The sequence below is a fragment of the Canis lupus genome, chromosome 16, assembly GCF_048164855.1.
Source record: "Canis lupus baileyi chromosome 16, mCanLup2.hap1, whole genome shotgun sequence".
NCBI classification, from domain to species: domain Eukaryota; kingdom Metazoa; phylum Chordata; class Mammalia; order Carnivora; family Canidae; genus Canis; species Canis lupus.
In genome coordinates, this window is record NC_132853.1 from 42,534,224 (window position 1) to 42,551,297 (window position 17,074).

The 17,074-nt window shown below is 41.9% G+C and overlaps 1 protein-coding gene across 3 annotated transcripts in view; it reads right to left on the minus strand.

Annotated features, from left to right (window-relative positions):
* Window positions 1–975: 975 nt before the first annotated feature.
* Window positions 976–17,074, minus strand: part of GJC1 (gap junction protein gamma 1) — a 46,738-nt gene continuing 30,639 nt past the window's right edge. For all 3 annotated transcript variants that reach the window (XM_072780895.1, XM_072780894.1, XM_072780893.1), the window contains exons 2-3: window positions 3,712–3,787; window positions 976–2,597 (exon numbers count right to left, since the gene is read on the minus strand). In XM_072780895.1, the coding sequence (XP_072636996.1) occupies window positions 1,387–2,577 (1,191 nt within the window). In that variant the 5' untranslated portion in view covers window positions 2,578–2,597; window positions 3,712–3,787 and the 3' untranslated portion in view covers window positions 976–1,386. The remainder of the gene's footprint in view (window positions 2,598–3,711; window positions 3,788–17,074) is intronic.

Below are 17,074 nucleotides of genomic sequence, written 5' to 3' on the forward strand. Positions count from 1 at the left end.
TTATCAAGCTCTTACTCAGATGCTCATAAACTCTGAGATAAATGATGTGAACATGATGTGAGAGCAAAGCTCTCCAACATAAAATAGGACCAAAAACATCAATAAAATACTGCAAATTATGGGTGTTATGTGAACACTAATGCTAGCCATTAACAAAAATATATGCCTATAGGGAATAAATACTGAAATTCTCTTTAGGTCTATTTACAGGTAGAATCCTCGTTCTGACTGGTTTCCACACAAAAATCTACATAGGCAGAAGTACAGAAATGATAAAAGCTTCACAGTAAATTACAAAAATTAGGAATTCGGACTTAGGCTTTCTGTCATATGCAGTGCAAGTAGCTTTGAGTATTCTTAGCCTATAAGGGAATTTTTTTTATCTCTAATATTAACATATAAAGAAAATATCACTGGTTTCTTAAGAAACCCGGGAGGCAAGTTTCAGGATAGAGATTTAAGGCAAATCAAGTAGGGCCACAACTAAACAGTGTAGTGGGGTTCATTTTCCAGGAGTGGCTTTGCTTTGCAATAGAGAAATGTTAGTCACAACTCTGGTCAGGGTCTCTGCACTGCTATCAGACTGGGGATATCTTTGTGTATCAGCCTTTATAAAGAACTTAGATTATATACACACCAACAAGGCATATACGGGTAACACTTGATAATTAAAGGAATCTTGCAGTGAATCATTTCTATCCTTTGCAAACACAAACAGATTTTTAAAGACTGGATTCAAGTCTGGGTTCATGAATGAGAGTCAAAGATTGCTTAAGTAAAGGAGAAAAGATCTCAACCTCCTCCTACTGTGGATTTTCTTTCCAAGACTGAAAATTGATGCTTCCTCCTCTGGCTCCTTACATATCTGAAATCTTCTCTGCAACACAAGAGGCACTTTTATTAGGTGTGGCATCTATTAAAACTTTAAACCCAGGGTAGAATTTGCTGAACAAAAGTAATAACACTAGCCTGATAGGCATTACCTTAAGGATTTTTTTCCTTTAATATAAAAGTATAACTACAGTGGTCCAATATACAAATACAAAAAAAATTCTCATACTAAAAAAAGTACCATAATACTGTACATACAAAAACTTTTCAACAAGAATGATTTAAATATATCTGTTCTTTTCCAGATCTGGAAGACACAAATGTAGAGTTCCATAACGGTATTATTGCTGGAATATGTGCCCAGGAACACTGTGTTTTCCCCTTTTCTTCCCCCTTGTCCCAGCCCCGCTTTCAGAGTCCCCTGAGCTTGGATCATGAGCCAACAGCATCTCTGAAGATAACCAGAGCCAAATGTTTACTCAATGGAAGTCATTATTCAGTGAGCCGCTGCTTACCATAAACTATGAAAAGCACAAGTTTTAAGCCCAGCCAAGACTAAATCCAGACGGAGGTCTTCCCATCTCCTGATTTGCTACTAGCACTGCTCTTGTTGGACCCAGCTTTGGACCCCACTTTGGCTTTTTTTTCCCGGGGTCCGTGGGGGTTGTTTTGGTGACTGTAGGCCTGGATTGCTAGATCCAAGCGTTCCTGAGCCATTTTAATCTCCCGCTGCAGAGTCTCCAGGTCAGCGGGGAGGTTCTCCTCGTGGCTGCCATACTGTTGTTCCTGGGCGATGTTGGCCTTGTTTTGCTTGTAGGCAATCTTAGCATTGGACAGTTCGGTGTACTGGATCTGATCTGGTTTGACGGCAATGTTATAGCCAGGGGGAGCAGATGGTGTATTCCAAGTGAAAGGATAATTATAAGCACCCGGATCTTCCAGTTCCCTCCTTTTACTGTTTAGTGAGTCTCGAATTGTCCCAAACCCTAAATGAAGCATTTCCCAAATGTTAAGCAACAGGCAAAGGCCTGTAACACCATACATTATTAGAAGGAAGATGGTCTTTTCAGTAGGTCTAGAAATAAAGCAGTCTATTTTATGAGGGCAAGGAAGTCTGCTGCACACATAAAATGGGTGGACTTGGAAGCCATACAGAAAATACTGCCCTATCAGAAAACCCACCTCAAATACGGTCCTTGCAAGCAACTGCAGCACGTAGATTTTCATAAGCCCATCCTCCCGAATCCGCCGTCGGCCATCATGCTTGGGTTTAGGTTGGTTCTGCTCCTTATTTTCTTTTTCACTTTCCAATTCCATTTCTGGATACATCATGGGATCCTCTTCATGGTCCTCTTCTGTTTCTTCAAGAGCCCGGTGCTGTTTCCAACGCATTGCATACGGTTTGCTCCGAGCTGCCTTCTTGTCTGCTTCTCCATGCTCCATTTTGGCAATCTTATGAATGGCATAGCCCAGGTACATCACTGAGGGGGTTGCCACCAGGATGATCTGGAATACCCAGAAGCGCACGTGGGAGAGGGGTGCAAAAGCATCATAGCAGACATTTTCACAGCCTGGCTGCTCTGTGTTACATACAAATTTGCTTTGCTCATCGTAATAGATGGACTCCCCTCCTACAGCTGTAAGGACAATCCGAAAGACAATCAATACAGTGAGCCAGATCTTCCCCACAAATGTGGAATGGTTGTGGATCTCCTCTAGCAGGCGAGTCAGGAAGCTCCAACTCATGGTGACCGAATTGGTTTGCCCTGATAAAAATGGGAAAATGCCAAAGGAAAATCTGAATAACTTAACTTTTTGATGATACCTCTAGGAACTACTCTTCTGAATACCTGAAATCTAACTTCAAGGCTCATGTTAGAATGACAAAAGAAAGAGCATCTCAGTCTCTCCTATGTCAGGTAGGACACTTTACCTCAGTCTATGGAGCACTTGTTTGGGCCTGCAGCATCCTAGGATGTCTGGTCAGCTTTCATGTCTTCCCTGGTCCCAAAGGTAAAATTGTAGCTATCATCTGAGATGTATTTCTCAGACCCAGCATACTGGATTCTTTATGTATACTATTATTTCATAAGACTTCTTTGTGAGATACAGATAAAAAAAAAAACAGAACAGAGTATAGTAAGGCTTATTCTGTCCACTCATGGTGACTAGCACTGAGAACACAATGGGGACACATGGGCCGTGGGCAGACTCCAGTGTGAAGAGACGCTGTATTAGGAAATTTAAATTTTGGACTCGGTGACAAAGTATTAAAAAGAATTAAGATGATACAGCTACAAATAACTGGCAATGATCAAAGAAAAAAAAAAAGAAAGGAAATAGACACTCCCTAGCTGGGCTGCACAGCATAGGAGATTCTAGGATCCTGTGTATTGCTGTACTTTATGGCAGATATTAAAAATGTTTCCAAACTAAACTGTGAGGACATTAAATCCAATCAATAGGCAAATCCATTTAAAACAGCATTTTGAAGGATTCAGATTCTCAGAATCTGAGATTCTTAGATCTATGCCCAGAATCCTGCTAAAAATCATTTAAATGAGGTGATATATATATATAAAATCCCTAATGTAGGGATCCCTGGGTGGCGCAGCAATTTAGCGCCTGCCTTTGGCCCAGGGCGCAATCCTGGAGACCCAGGATCGAATCCCACGTCAGGCTCCCGGTGCATGGAGCCTGCTTCTCCCTCTGCCTATGTTTCTGCCTCTCTCTCTCTCTCTCTGTGTGACTATCATAAAAAAAAAAAAAAAAAAAAATTCCCTATTGTAATCCCTGACCCAAAGCACACTTCTCTCTCCCAGTTTACTTTTGCAGATTATCGGTGATTATCGGAATGACCCAAGTTTAAATATTCTTTACCTGTTATCCAGAACTTCTGGTATCCAGAATTTTCTTAGAGGAACGATGTTTTGCTTACAACTTTTCCAGATTTCCTCTGGAAGGAAAAAAGACAAGAGAAGGTCACAAGCTTCCTCCCACAGAAAATAATGAATCATTAAAATGCCATTATCAGGAACAGAGTTTTCTATGGAGCATAGGAATCAATGAGGATGAGGCAGGCAGAAACAGGCTTGAATGTGAATACCACTATTTATTTCTCCCAACACATGCGGTAGAGAAACTATGTTTAACAGTAACCCAAAGATAATCTTAAGTCATTGCAGTCTAAGGAAATATGACAGGAAGATGAGTCATTTGTGCAAATCTGAAGCAGATCAACTCTGGCACCTATAGGAAAAAGCCAAAGCAGGAAAGTCTCAACAAATTTAAACCGGGTCACGAAAGGCCTTGCGAAAATCTTCACCCTGGATGCTCTATTCCTGTTCTATTCCCTGGAGCAGCTAAAACCTCTCACTGGGATTTGAACAGCCAACTAGGAGCAAGCTGTTTAGTTAAAACACCCAACAGCTGGCTCTCAGTCACTGGGACACCCGAATCCACACAAGGTGATTTATAGATTGACACAGACCGCTCACAGAAAGAAAACACCTGCATCTGCGTTGTGATTTAAAAAAAAAAAAAAAAAAAAAAAGGCAGCCCGGGTGGCTCAGCAGTTTAGCGCCACCTTCAGCCCAGGGCCTGATCCTGGAGACCCAGGATCGAGTCCCACATCAGGCTTCCTGCATGGAGCCTGCTTCTCCCTCTGCCTGTGTCTCTGTCTCTGTCTCTCTCTCTCTGTGTGTCTCTCATGAATAAATAAATAAAATCTTAAAATAAAAAAAAATCCAGGGGCGCATGGCTGGCCCAGTTGGTGGAGTGTGCAACTAATGATCTTGGGGGCAGTGGGTTTAAGGCCCACACTAGGTGTGGAGATTACTCAAAATCTTTTTAAATATCCAGGATAAATTATTGCTTATTATCAAGTTCTGCCAACTCTGAATAGCATAAAGTGCCAATTTCATTCATCTGCTATCATTTTTAAAAAAGATTTTTATTTACTTGAGAGAGAGAGACAGAGACCGCAACAGAGACAGTGAGAGAGAGCACAAGCAGGAGAGAGGAAGAAGGCTTCCTGCTGTGCAGGGAGTCCAATGTGGGGGGCTTGATCCCAGGACCCTGGGATCATGATCTGAGCCAAAGGCAGACACTTAACCAACACCACCAACCAGAAGCCCCTGCTATCATTTAATTTCATAAATAAAGGTCAGGGAAAGAATAAGAAAAGATAGAAGTCCTGGCACTCACATAACATGCAAGTATCAAGATTATGTACAGAATCTGACCACACAAGCATCTCACCACAGGACTTCAAATACATTTCCACTCCTAATGTCTAAATGAGCTCAGTATTTCTCCCACTGAATACACAGATTATAAAACCACTAAGGAGTAATATCCAATCTTTAAATAAGGTGACATAAGTTTCCAACATGGAACTTCTGTAATGATTCATATCCCCAAGTTCAGACTCAGATTGTTCCATACTTAACTGACCACGCCACCCAAATGAGTATCTTTTTATTAATTGTTGCTATGAAAGAATTTCTCAACAGTTCAGAATCTCATATAATAATCTAATGTCTTTGGGGGGAGGATGAATGGTGATATGTCCATCAAAGCTTATGTAAATTATAAAGCGCAACTTAGACACAGAAGTAGGCACTGTACACTGGTTAAGATGTAGGCTAGGCCTAGAAAAATGCTAAACCCTTAGAACCTGGTTTCCCACGGGCATTCATAAATACCATAGCACCCCATATCTGTACCTTGAGTATGAATGATGTTGCATTTAGTAACTTAATTCCAGCATGTCATAAAACAGGTAACTGGAATTTTCTTTCTAAAGTAACCATGGGCTTCCTAAAATGAATGGCAACATCACTTTTATCTACTGGGGAGTCAACAGATTTTTCTTTGCTACTCTTTGCAAATCCCTTTCCTTTCCTTGCAAGCATTAAGAGAATGGCTTATATACCAGACTACACTATTCCAAGGGTGTGGAAGGGCGAGAAAGGGAAGGAGGCAGGGAGGGAGGGAGAGAAAATAGAACAAGTGAAAGGGTGGGTTCCAGAACTGACATTTCTAAACAGAACCTGTCATTGCCAAGTGTGGTCTCATTGTTCTTGCTCCACTACAGTTCCCTCTCTTCCTGACTTCTCTGTTTCAGCAAACAGACATAGATAAGGAATGGGGAGGGAGAGTGTGCAATTAATCTGTGAATGTCTCTCATGAAAAAATAAGAATAATTTCCATTATCTCCATCTATGAAGGAGAAAGTGACAGTGGAGCCTGTGACAAGTGGTGGTGAGAGGTGGGGGGGTGATAGATACCTAAATGTTTTTTGCTAACTAAGAAAGCCCCAATTGATATGTATTTTTTGTACTTAATATCTTTTTGACAAAATAATACTCTTTATGCTCTGGCTGAATTTATCTACAGACAAATTCTAGGAAGTGGTATTACTAGGCCACAGGAAATGAAAATCTGCATGGCTCTTGCTTTGTACTATCGTCCAACTTTCTTTCTTTTCTTTTTTTTTAAGTAGGCTCCATGCCCAGCATGAAGCCGATGCAGGGCTTGAACTCATGATGACCCTGACTGAGATCAAAAGTTGGACCCCTGACCCTTAACCAAAGGAGCCACCCTTGTCATCCAACTTTCTAAAAAGGTCCTAGCTATTTATAATGCCTAGCAAAGAACAATTATAATTTCACCTCAACCTCATCAGCACTGACCTTTATGCTACTTCACTAGGATGCAAATCACATATCAAAATTGTATCAATTTGTATGTTTTAAGATTTTATTTTAAAGTAATCTCTGGGGCAGCCCCGGTGGCGCAGTGGTTTAGCGCTGCCTGTAGCCCAGGATGTAATCCTGGAGACCCGGGATCAAGTCCCACATCGGGTTCTTTGCATGGAGCCTGCTTCTCCCTCTGCCTGTGTCTCTGCCTCTCTCTCTCTCTCTCTCTCTCTCTCTCTCTCTCTCTGTCTCTCATGAGTAAATAGTCTTAAAAAAAAAAAAAAAAAACTTAAAAATCTCTGCACCTAACATGGGGCTTGAACTCACAACCCCAAATCAAGAGTTGCATGCTCTACCAACTGAGCTAACCAGACGCCTCTCAATTTGTATGTTTTTAATATACCAAGACATGCTTCCCGCATATTCTACCCCCTTCATGGACTATTTCTAGCCCTTTGGCCATTTATTTGCAGAGTGTATTCTTAATATAGTACAGACATTAACCAGTTGGCTTTTTTTTTTTTTAAGATTTTATTTATTTGAGAGAGAAAGAGCACGCAAGACTCTCAAGGGCAGAGAAAGAGAGAGAAGTAGGCTCCCCACCGAGCAGGGAACCTGATGCTGCTCCATCTCAGAACCCTGGGATCAGATCTCAGAACTCTGGGATCATGACCTGAGCCGAAGGCAGATAGATGCTTAATGGACTGAGCCACCCAGGCACCCCCCATTTGACCTATAATATAAACACTTTTTTTTTTATTTTTTATTTTTTTATTTATTTATGACAGTTACAGAGAGAGAGAGAGGCAGAGACACAGGCAGAGGGAGAAGCAGGCTCCATGCACCGGGAGCCCGATGTGGGACTCGATCCCGGGTCTCCAGGATCGCGCCCTGGGCCAAAGGCAGGCGCCAAACCGCTGCGCCACCCAGGGATCCCAATATAAACACTTTTTTAAAAAGATTTATTTATTTATTCATGAGAGAGGGGGGCGGGGCAGAGACCCAGGCAGAGGGAGAAGCAGGCTCCATGCCGGGAGCCCGACGCGGGACTCGATCCCGGGACTCCAGGATTGCGCCCTGGGCCAAAGGCAGGCGCTAAACCACTGAGCCACCACCCAGGGATCCCCTAATATAAACACTTTTAGTTTACTGTCTTCCTTCAAATTTCCTTATTTTTATATAGTCACATGGGTCAACTTCTTGAATAAATTAAAAGGTGGAAGAGTTATTCAGTTATTCCTTCTAGCATGACTTTTTAAGTAAATAATACTGCAATTCATGGTAGCCCATAATTCAAAAGGACTCACATACACACACACACACACACACACACACAAAACACACTAAAGAAAATTATGTTTGCTTATATAACATTTATTGGACAGAAATCAAATGTGCTATTTTTAGTCCATTTTCCAAATAATGAAAGTTACAAATCTACCTTGTCTTGTACTAGAAAATAGAATTTTCAAAATTAGTTGGCATAAACATGGTAATAAATTACATAATTCCCTCCTAAATTCTTTGTATTTGAAGTTTTCCACAGTTATATCTTAACAGGATCAAGTCAAAGTTTACCACGTTTTTCTTTTCCTTTTTTTTTTTTAATTTTTTATTTATTTATGATAGTCACAGAGAGAGAGAGACAGAGGCAGAGACACAGGCAGAGGGAGAAGCAGGCTCCATGCACCGGGAGCCCGACATGGGATTCAATCCCGGGTCTCCAGGATCGTGCCCTGGGCCAAAGGAAGGCGCCAAACTGCTGCGCCACCCAGGGATCCCTTTCTTTTCTTTTTTTAAAAAATATTTTATTTATTGGGGATGCCTGTGTGGCTCAGCGGGAGCCTGACGTGGGACTCCAGGATCACGCCCTGGGCCGAAGGTGGCGCTAAACCTCGAAGCCACCCAGGCTGCCCTTACCACATTTTTCTGTGAAAAAAGAACTCATAGGATTTTTGAAGATTAAAGACAAAGCATATTATTTGGATTATCCCAGGATGTAGATTATACAACTAGATCCTTTCTAAAAATGAAGAAATGAGGGATGCCTGTGTGGCTCAGCGGTTAAAGTGTCTGCCTTCGGCTTGGGGCATGATCCTGGAGTCCCAAGATTAAGTCCCACATCGGGCTCCCTGCATGGAGCCTACTTCTCCCTCTGCCTGTGTCTCTGCCTCTCATGAATAAATAAAATCTTAAAAAAAAAAAAAAATAGAAATGAGATCCACAAAACATACAAAATTTGCCCAAGATCATACAGTTATTAAAGTGAAGCCAGAATCTGAAGTCAGTCTTGCTCCAGAATGGCTCTTAACCACTAGTAAAGAATTACATTACAGATGGAACTATGTGTATAGATTCCATGTGGACACAGAAAGGTTGGGGGGAACCTAATCCCAACCTTTGGCATCAGAATTAAACTAAATAATAAAATAAATTTACAAAGATCAAAAGGAGAAATTTCAGAAAACAAAGTCAAAACAAAAACAATACCAGAAAGAATGTAAAGGTTTCTTAGCATTTGGGGGAGGGGGGATAAAACTAGAAAAGTGGTATCTCTAACAGAAATGGTTTAATTTTTTACTTGGGCATTGAGAATAGGGACTAGAGAAGTTGGTAAACTCAGTTCAGGAGATGCTAGTCCGAGATGTGAAAGGGGAGCTACTAGGATGGTATATACAGAGCTAAGAGCTGTGCTTGATCTCAAGGCAAGCACTGTTATTATTCCTAGTGCTGTTACAACTTTTGGGCTTGTCACTGTATCTGAACTAGAAGCTCTTAGAGGCTACACCTCTTTCACCTCTGCTTCCCTAACATCTAGCCCAATAACCAGCACACATTAAGTGCTAAATAAATGTCTGACAAATGAATAAATGCATTCCTATGGGACCCGCTTTGTACTTATTACAACCTATTCTATATTTTTCACCTATATTCCCACTGCATCAGCCTGTTCATAAAAAGAGTAAGTAGCCTTGGGGTGCCTGGGTGGTTCAGCTGGTTGGGTGTCTGACTCTTGATTTCACCTCAGGTCATGATCCCAGAGTCATGAGATCGAGCCCCATGTCAGGCTCCATGGTTAGTGGGGGAGCCTAGGTTCTCTCCCCCCTCACCTTGCTCATGGGTGTGTGTGCACTCTCTAAAATAAATAATTTTTTTTAAGAAAAAAAAAAAAAAAAAAACAACCCAGCAGCCTCATGAGGCAATGAATCTTGGTTCACAGGACAGTTTAAGCAGAAAATGGACTGTTGTATGGAGTCAGGTGTTAGGCAAACCACTGAGCTAGAAATTAAGAATTTTCACTTCAAAGTTTTTGTTTTGGTTCAACACCTTTCAGAAAACCAGTTGTTTACTTTTCCCGAGTTGTCTCCCTTTCCTGTTTCCCACCATTTTCTCTTCAAAATCTCTACCTTAAATTCCCAAATCCCAGCCCAATTCCAAATTTTCAGATGCTCTTACATTCCTCTTCACTGAGGAAATAAGTGCCAACAGATGGAAATGCTCTCAACTTTCTTCTCTTCCTATTTAAAAAACAGACAACTCTCGGCCTTAGCGCCATCTTCTTGGAAACCTCTGTGCCATGAGAGCCAAGTGGAGGAAGAAGCGAATGCACAGGCTGAAGCGTAAAAGAAGAAAGATGAGGCAGAGGTCCAAGTAAACCGCTAGCATGTGCATGCATGGAGCCACGGGAGCAGAAATAAGGAAAACCAGAGGCCAGAGATGCTGGTACCAATTGCTGGACTGCATGCCTACTTTCTAGAGCTTGATTCAGGGGATCTAGAACATCCATCACCATCTGATTACAACGACCACCTCTGAGAGACCAGACTTGATCACACCAAAACCATCCCTCCTTGGTCCTTTGCTCTGGACCTGTGACTTTCAGGACTAAGTCTGTTTCCATTTGTGGCTGAATGTAACACGTGTACAATAATTCATCTCTTCTGCTGTCTTAGCTGAAGAAAAAAGAAACAGACAAAATATATGAAACAATAGCTATCAGACATCAGACAACAGGCAGCACAAGACAGGGATCCCTGTGAGAAGGGACATGAACAGGTGAGACTTCTGACAGTTCTAGCTTACTGCCTGGAGATTTTCCAGACTACAGAGCAGGGAGGATGGAACCCAGAGGACCTGGCCGACTCACTGAATTGAGGAGACAGAGTACCCAATTTGGTGAGGCCAGTGTAGCTAGAATTCCCAGGGCAGAGTACTGGAGAGGACGAAGCTGCAGAGAGAGCAAGCTCTGGACATCAGCATGGGACTCAACTCTGTCCAGTCAGTTGAGTACTGGCCAGTGAGGAAAATACCCAAAGAAGGGATGCAAACTAGAAGAAAACATGTAGAATAACCCCCAAGTATCACATAGGGCAGGAATAATTTTTGTTCCTACTAGCCAGAGGGGAAAGACATCCTCACACATGGGACATCATAGAGAGTACTCAGAAAGGTAATGCCTCAGAAGTGGGGCATAATTAGTTCTAGACTAAACTCTAAAGTTCCCCTCAACAGGGGTGCCTGGCTGGCTCAGTCAGAGGAGCATGCAACTCTTGATCTGAGGGGTCATGAGTTCAAGTCCCATGTTGGATTAAATAGAAATAACTTAAAAAATTAAGTTCCCCTTAATGAAGTTTATTTTAAGATTTTATTTATTTATTCATGAGAGACACACACAGAGAGAGAGAGAGAGAGAGGCAGATACACAGGCAGAGGGAGAAGCAGGCTCCACGCAGGGAACCCAACGTGGGACTCGGTCCTGGGACTGCAGGATCATTCCCTGGGCTGAAGGCAGATGCTTAACCGCTGAGCCACCCAGGCATCCCCCCTTAACAAAGTTTAAAAGCAAGCCCTGAAGACTCAAATTGTTTTCAGAAGTTAAAGGAGTCCAGCAAAAATCTCAAAAATATTTAAAGGAATCAAAATATCAAAACCCAATACCTAACAATTCATAATGTTTGGCATCCAATAAAAAATTACCAGGCATACAGAAAAATATGATACATTTAGAACTAGGAGACAGGGATCCCTGGGTGGCGCAGCGGTTTGGCGCCTGCCTTTGGCCCAGGGCGCGATCCTGGAGACCCGGGATCGAATCCCACATCAGGCTCCCGGTGCATGGAGCCTGCTTCTCCCTCTGCCTGTTGTGTCTCTGCCTCTCTCTCTCTCTGTATGACTATCATAAATAAATAAAAAAAAAGTTTAGAACTAGGAGACAAAGACATTTAAGCTGCTATTATAAAGGGAGACGTGGAAGGGAGACATGGAAGATGTAGACTCAAATTGAACTTTTAGAGATGAAAGTTACACCTAAGATGAGATAATGTGTAGATTTTTAAAAACTTGAAGGCAGAGCAACAGAAACTATCCAGAATAAAACAAGGGAGTGGGGAACAGAAAATAAGTAAGAGTATCAGGAAGCTGTGAAACGACTAAGCGCTCTAATACATCTAATTATAATGCCAGTGAAAAAAAGGGGTGGGTGGGTGGAGAAAAAGTGCAGAAATAATGGCCAAAATTCTACATCTTTGGTGAAAACTATAAATCTACAGAACAAAAAAATTCAATAAATCCCAAGCATAAGAAAAAAAGACATTTTATAAAGTGCAAAGATAAGAATGACAGATTTCTCATTAGAAACAATGCAAGCGGGATCCCTGGGTGGCGCAGCGGTTTAGTGCCTGCCTTTGGCCCAGGGCGTCGTCCTGGAGACCCGGGATCGAGTCCCACGTCGGGCTCCCAGTGCATGGAGCCTGCTTCTCCCTCTGCCTCTCTCTCTCTCTCTGTCTCTCTCTCTGTGTGACTATCATAAATAAATAAAAATTAAAAAAAAAAAAAAACAATGCAAGCTGGAGGTGCATTGGTTGGTTAAGCATCCAACTCTTAGTTTCTGCTTAGGTCGTGACCTTGGAGTCATGGGATCAAGCCCTGTTGTCAGGCTCCACACTCAGCATGGACTCTGCTCGAGATTATTTCCTCCCTTCCTCTCCCCAACCCTACTCATGTACTCTCTCTCTAAATAAATAAAATCTTAGAAAAAAAGAAAAACAATTCAAGCTAGAAAATGTATAACAATGCATTTCAAATACTGAAAGACAAAAACAATTCTATTCCTAGCAAAACGATCTTTCAAAAATAAAGATGAACTTCCCTGCTGGGGTGGTGTCAGAGGTCTAGTGGAGAGTCAACTTTTACTACTCTTCAGGTGTAATATGGCCACTTCCTCATAGTATCAATTGAGGTCACATGAGGAACAGTAATGAGGCATCCTTGCCCCTCCCAGCCACCCACCAGTGGAAGTCTAAATTCCCACAGTCACCCTGCAGTAACAATCATCGTCCCTTAGGGTGAAGAGACCCAAGTGGAGAAAACTGGACTTCCAATCTTGGTTGTCAGTAAGGAAGGAGCACCCCCTTTCTCCTCTGGAGAAAGTAATGTCAGAGACATGCTAATATAGAAGACTTAAGAAGATCTAAAATCTCTTTAACAACCAAAATGTCCAAATTTCAATCAAAAGTCACATGTTATACCAAGAACCAGGAAAATCTTAACTTGAATAGATAACAATACCATGATGACAGAGATGCTAAAATTACATGACAAGGATTTTAACAGCCCTCATAAAAATGCTTTAATGGGTAATTATGAAACACACCTGAAACAAACAAATAGAAATCTCAGAAAGACAAGATAAAAAGTAAAGCCAAATGAGGGGGCATGGGAATACTGTGGCTCCTACTGGTGATTCTGCAGGGCCAATGTCCAAGCTTCGTGGTCATGGCAGCAGATGCTCACTGACTGACAGCAGAGGACAGGAACCAAGCTATACTTGATCTTAAAGCAGCAGGATGGTCAGAATTAAATGAGACAGATGTCATCTACAAAGAGTTCTCCTTCAAAAATTCTAATCAGACAGCATTTGGCTTTATGTCCTGAGTTGCCCTGCAAGCAGAAAAGATGAAACATCACCCAGAATGGGTCAATGTATACAAGGTGCAGATTACCCCGACTTTGCATGACTGACCAAGAGACTGTGAAACTAGCCAAGTTTACTGAAAAGGCAATTGCTTCTTTTCGATTTCTTACAAAATGCATGTCAAACCCTATGCACACTTTAGCTGTCACGGATGTTGAAGGATGTTGATGGCAGTTTACATGAACAAACTAAGTTGTAAATGTAGCTCACCTTTTTTTTTTTTTTTTCTAAGATTTATTTATTCATTCATTCAGAGAGAGCAAAGAGAGAGGCAGAGACACAGGCGGAGGGAGAAGCAGGCTCCATGCAGGAAGCCCGATGTGGGACTCGATCCTGGGTCCCCAGGATCACACCCCAGGCTGCAGGCGGCACTCAATCGCTGTGCCACTGAGCCCTGTAGCTCACCTTTTGACTGATCTTTTGTACAATCAGTACTTAATTTAAAAAAATGATTTAAACTTGAAAAAGAAAAAAGTAAGGGCATCTGGGTGGCTCAGTCAGTTAAGTGTCTGCCTTTGGCTCAGGTCATGATCCCAGGGTTCTGGGATCAAGTCCCACATTGGGCTCCCTGCTCAGCGGAGAACCTGGTCTGTCCTCACTCTCTGTTGTTCCGCCTGCTTGTGCTCTGTCAAATAAATGAAAGAAAAGAAAGAAAAGAAAAGAAAAGAAAAGAAAAGAAAAGAAAAGAAAAGAAAAGAAAAGGAAAGGAAAGGAAAGGAAAGGAAAGGAAAGGAAAGGAAAGGAAAGGAAAGGAAAGAAAAGAAAAGAAAAGAAAAGAAAAGAAAAGAAAAGAAAAAAGAAAAGAAAAGAAAAAAGAAAAGAAAAGAGAAAAGAGAAAAGAACCAAATAGAATTTATAGAATTAAGAAATATAATCACCAAAAAAAAAATTCAGTGGATGAGCTTGGCAGTGGAAGGGACAGTGAAAACAATCAGTGAACCTGAAGACAGAAAAATATATATTATCCAATTTGAATAAAAGAAAACAGATTGGGGGTGGGAGGGGTGTGGGGCGCACAGGGCAGGGAGAAGCAGCTTCAGGGATCTTATAAGAATCTTAACAAAAGATCTACAATCCTCTCATCAGAGATACAGATGGAGAACTGAAAGAAGATGAGGCTAAAAGAGTATCCAGGGTAGCCCGGGTGGCTCAGCGGTTTAGCGCCGCCTTCAGCCCAGGGCGTGATCCTGGAGTTCCAGGATTGAGTCCCACGTCAGGCTCCCTGCACAGAGCCTGCTTCTCCCTCTGCCTGTGTCTCTCCCTCTCTCTGTCTCCTATGTTTGAGTATTCAGGGAAATAATGGCTGAAAATTCCCCATATTTGGCAAAATACAAAACTACAGATTCAAGGAGAGATCCAACCCCAAACAGGATAAACCTAAAGAAATTCATGTCGATAGGATCCCTGGGTGGCGCAGCGGTTTAGCCCCTGCCTTTGGCCCAGGGCGCGATCCTGGAGACCCGGGATCGAATCCCACGTCGGGCTCCCGGTGCATGGAGCCTGCTTCTCCCTCTGCCTGTGTCTCTGCCTCTCTCTCTCTCTCTTTCTCTCTGTGACTATCATAAATAAATAAAAATTAAAAAAAAAAAAAAGAAATTCATGTCGAGGGATGCCTGGGTGGCTCAGTGGTTGAGTGTCTGCCTTTGACTCAGGGCATGATCCAGAATTCTGGGATTGAGTCCCGCATCGGGCTTCCCACAGGGAGCCTGCTTCTCGCTTCTCCCTCTGCCTATGTCTATGCCTCTCTGTGTCTCTCATGAATAAACAAATAAAATCTTAAAAAAAAAAAAAAGGACTAAAAGAAAAATCACAGAGGCTAGAAAGTAGTAGTGCATTTTCCAAGGGCTTTAGCAGAACAACTGTCAATCAGAATTCTATATTCAATCAAAATATCCTTCAGGAATTACGGCGAAATCAAGATAATTTCAAGTGAAAGGAAAGAAAAAGAATTTAAGGAATCTTGGAACATCAGAAAAGAAAAAGTAAAAATACGGTAAATACAACAGACTTTCCTTTTCCCTGAGTTTTCTAAATTGATTACTGCAGCAAAACTTCTAACACTATCTGAGGTGGTTCTCAACATATGTTGAGGAAATATTTAAATATCTACATTATAAAAGCGGGGATTGGGATGCCTGGGTGGCTCAGCGGTTAAGCGTCTGCCTTTGGCTCAGGGTGTGATCCCGGAGTCCAGGGATCAAGTCCCACATTGGGCTCCCTGCATGGACCCTGCTTCTCCCTCTGCCTGTCTCTCTGCCTCTCTCTTTCTGTCTCTCTCATGAATAAATAAATAAAATCTTTAAAAAGGGGTGGTGGTGGTGGTGGTAAGGAAGGTAAGGTTTCTCTGCTTCTCAAAAAAAATTTTTTTTAGAGATTTTATTTATTCATGAGAGACAGAGAAAATAGAGAGAGAGAGAGAGAGACAAGACAGAAGGAGAAGCAGGTTCCCTGCGGGGAGCCCGATATGGGACTGGATCCCAGGCCCTGGGATCATGCCCTGAACCCAAGGCAGATGCTCAACTGCTGAGCCACCCAGGCATCCCATTTTCTTAGGAACAATAGCCAATAAGCCATTAATTCATAAATTATTACTTCATGATGCTCTCAAATACATCATCATACACATCTGAATTTGAATATCTAAAATATCATAAGAATTGAAAAACTACCTAAATAGCTATTAATTGATGATGAGTGGTGAATAAACTATTGGTAACATCTACATTATGAACAGTATACATACCAGTAAGCCTTTATACTACCAATCTACCAAAACTTCTTGCCAAAGATACTTCTATAGTGCCAAATTCAATAGTCCATTCTCTTATTCAACCTTTTAAGCCATATTTGATACAGCTGATCACTCCTTCCTCTCCGAAATACTTTCTTTTTCCCCCCTGGCTTCTCTGATACCTAGTCCTCTGGCTATTATTTTTCAGGTTACATTTCAGTCTCACTTCTCCTTTTTCGAACTTCTAAATACATATCCTGATCTTTATCCTCTCTTATTACCCTACCCTTCCTCAGTGTTCTTTGCAGCTTCCTCAAACCAGAATTCAAGCTATGTCCCATTTGCTTCAACAGCTCTCTTCAACTTTATTTTTTTTAAAGATTTATTTTTTACTTATTTATGATAGACACACACACACACACACACAGAGAGAGAGAGAGAGAGAGAGGCAGAGACACAGGCAGAGAGAGAAGCAAGCTCCAGGCTGGGAGCCCGACGCGGGACTCGATCCCGGGACTCCAAGATTGCGCCCTGGGCCAAAGGCAGGTGCGAAACCGCTGAGCCACCCAGGGATCCCCTCTCTTCAACTTTAGACCTGAAATTCTACATCTTCTCTTAGATGTCTAATAGGCACCAATTTAACATACCCCAAACCAATCTTCCCATTCTCTGAAGACCTACCTACTCCATCTTCAGTTAGCCAAATCTAAGTAAATGGCTCCAGCATTCATGTTCCTCTAGTCAAAAACCTTTAAGTCAGCCTCACTCCTTTTCTCATCTCAAGCCAAATCATCAGCAAATCCTATTAGTTCTATCTTCAAAATAAATTCACAGTTC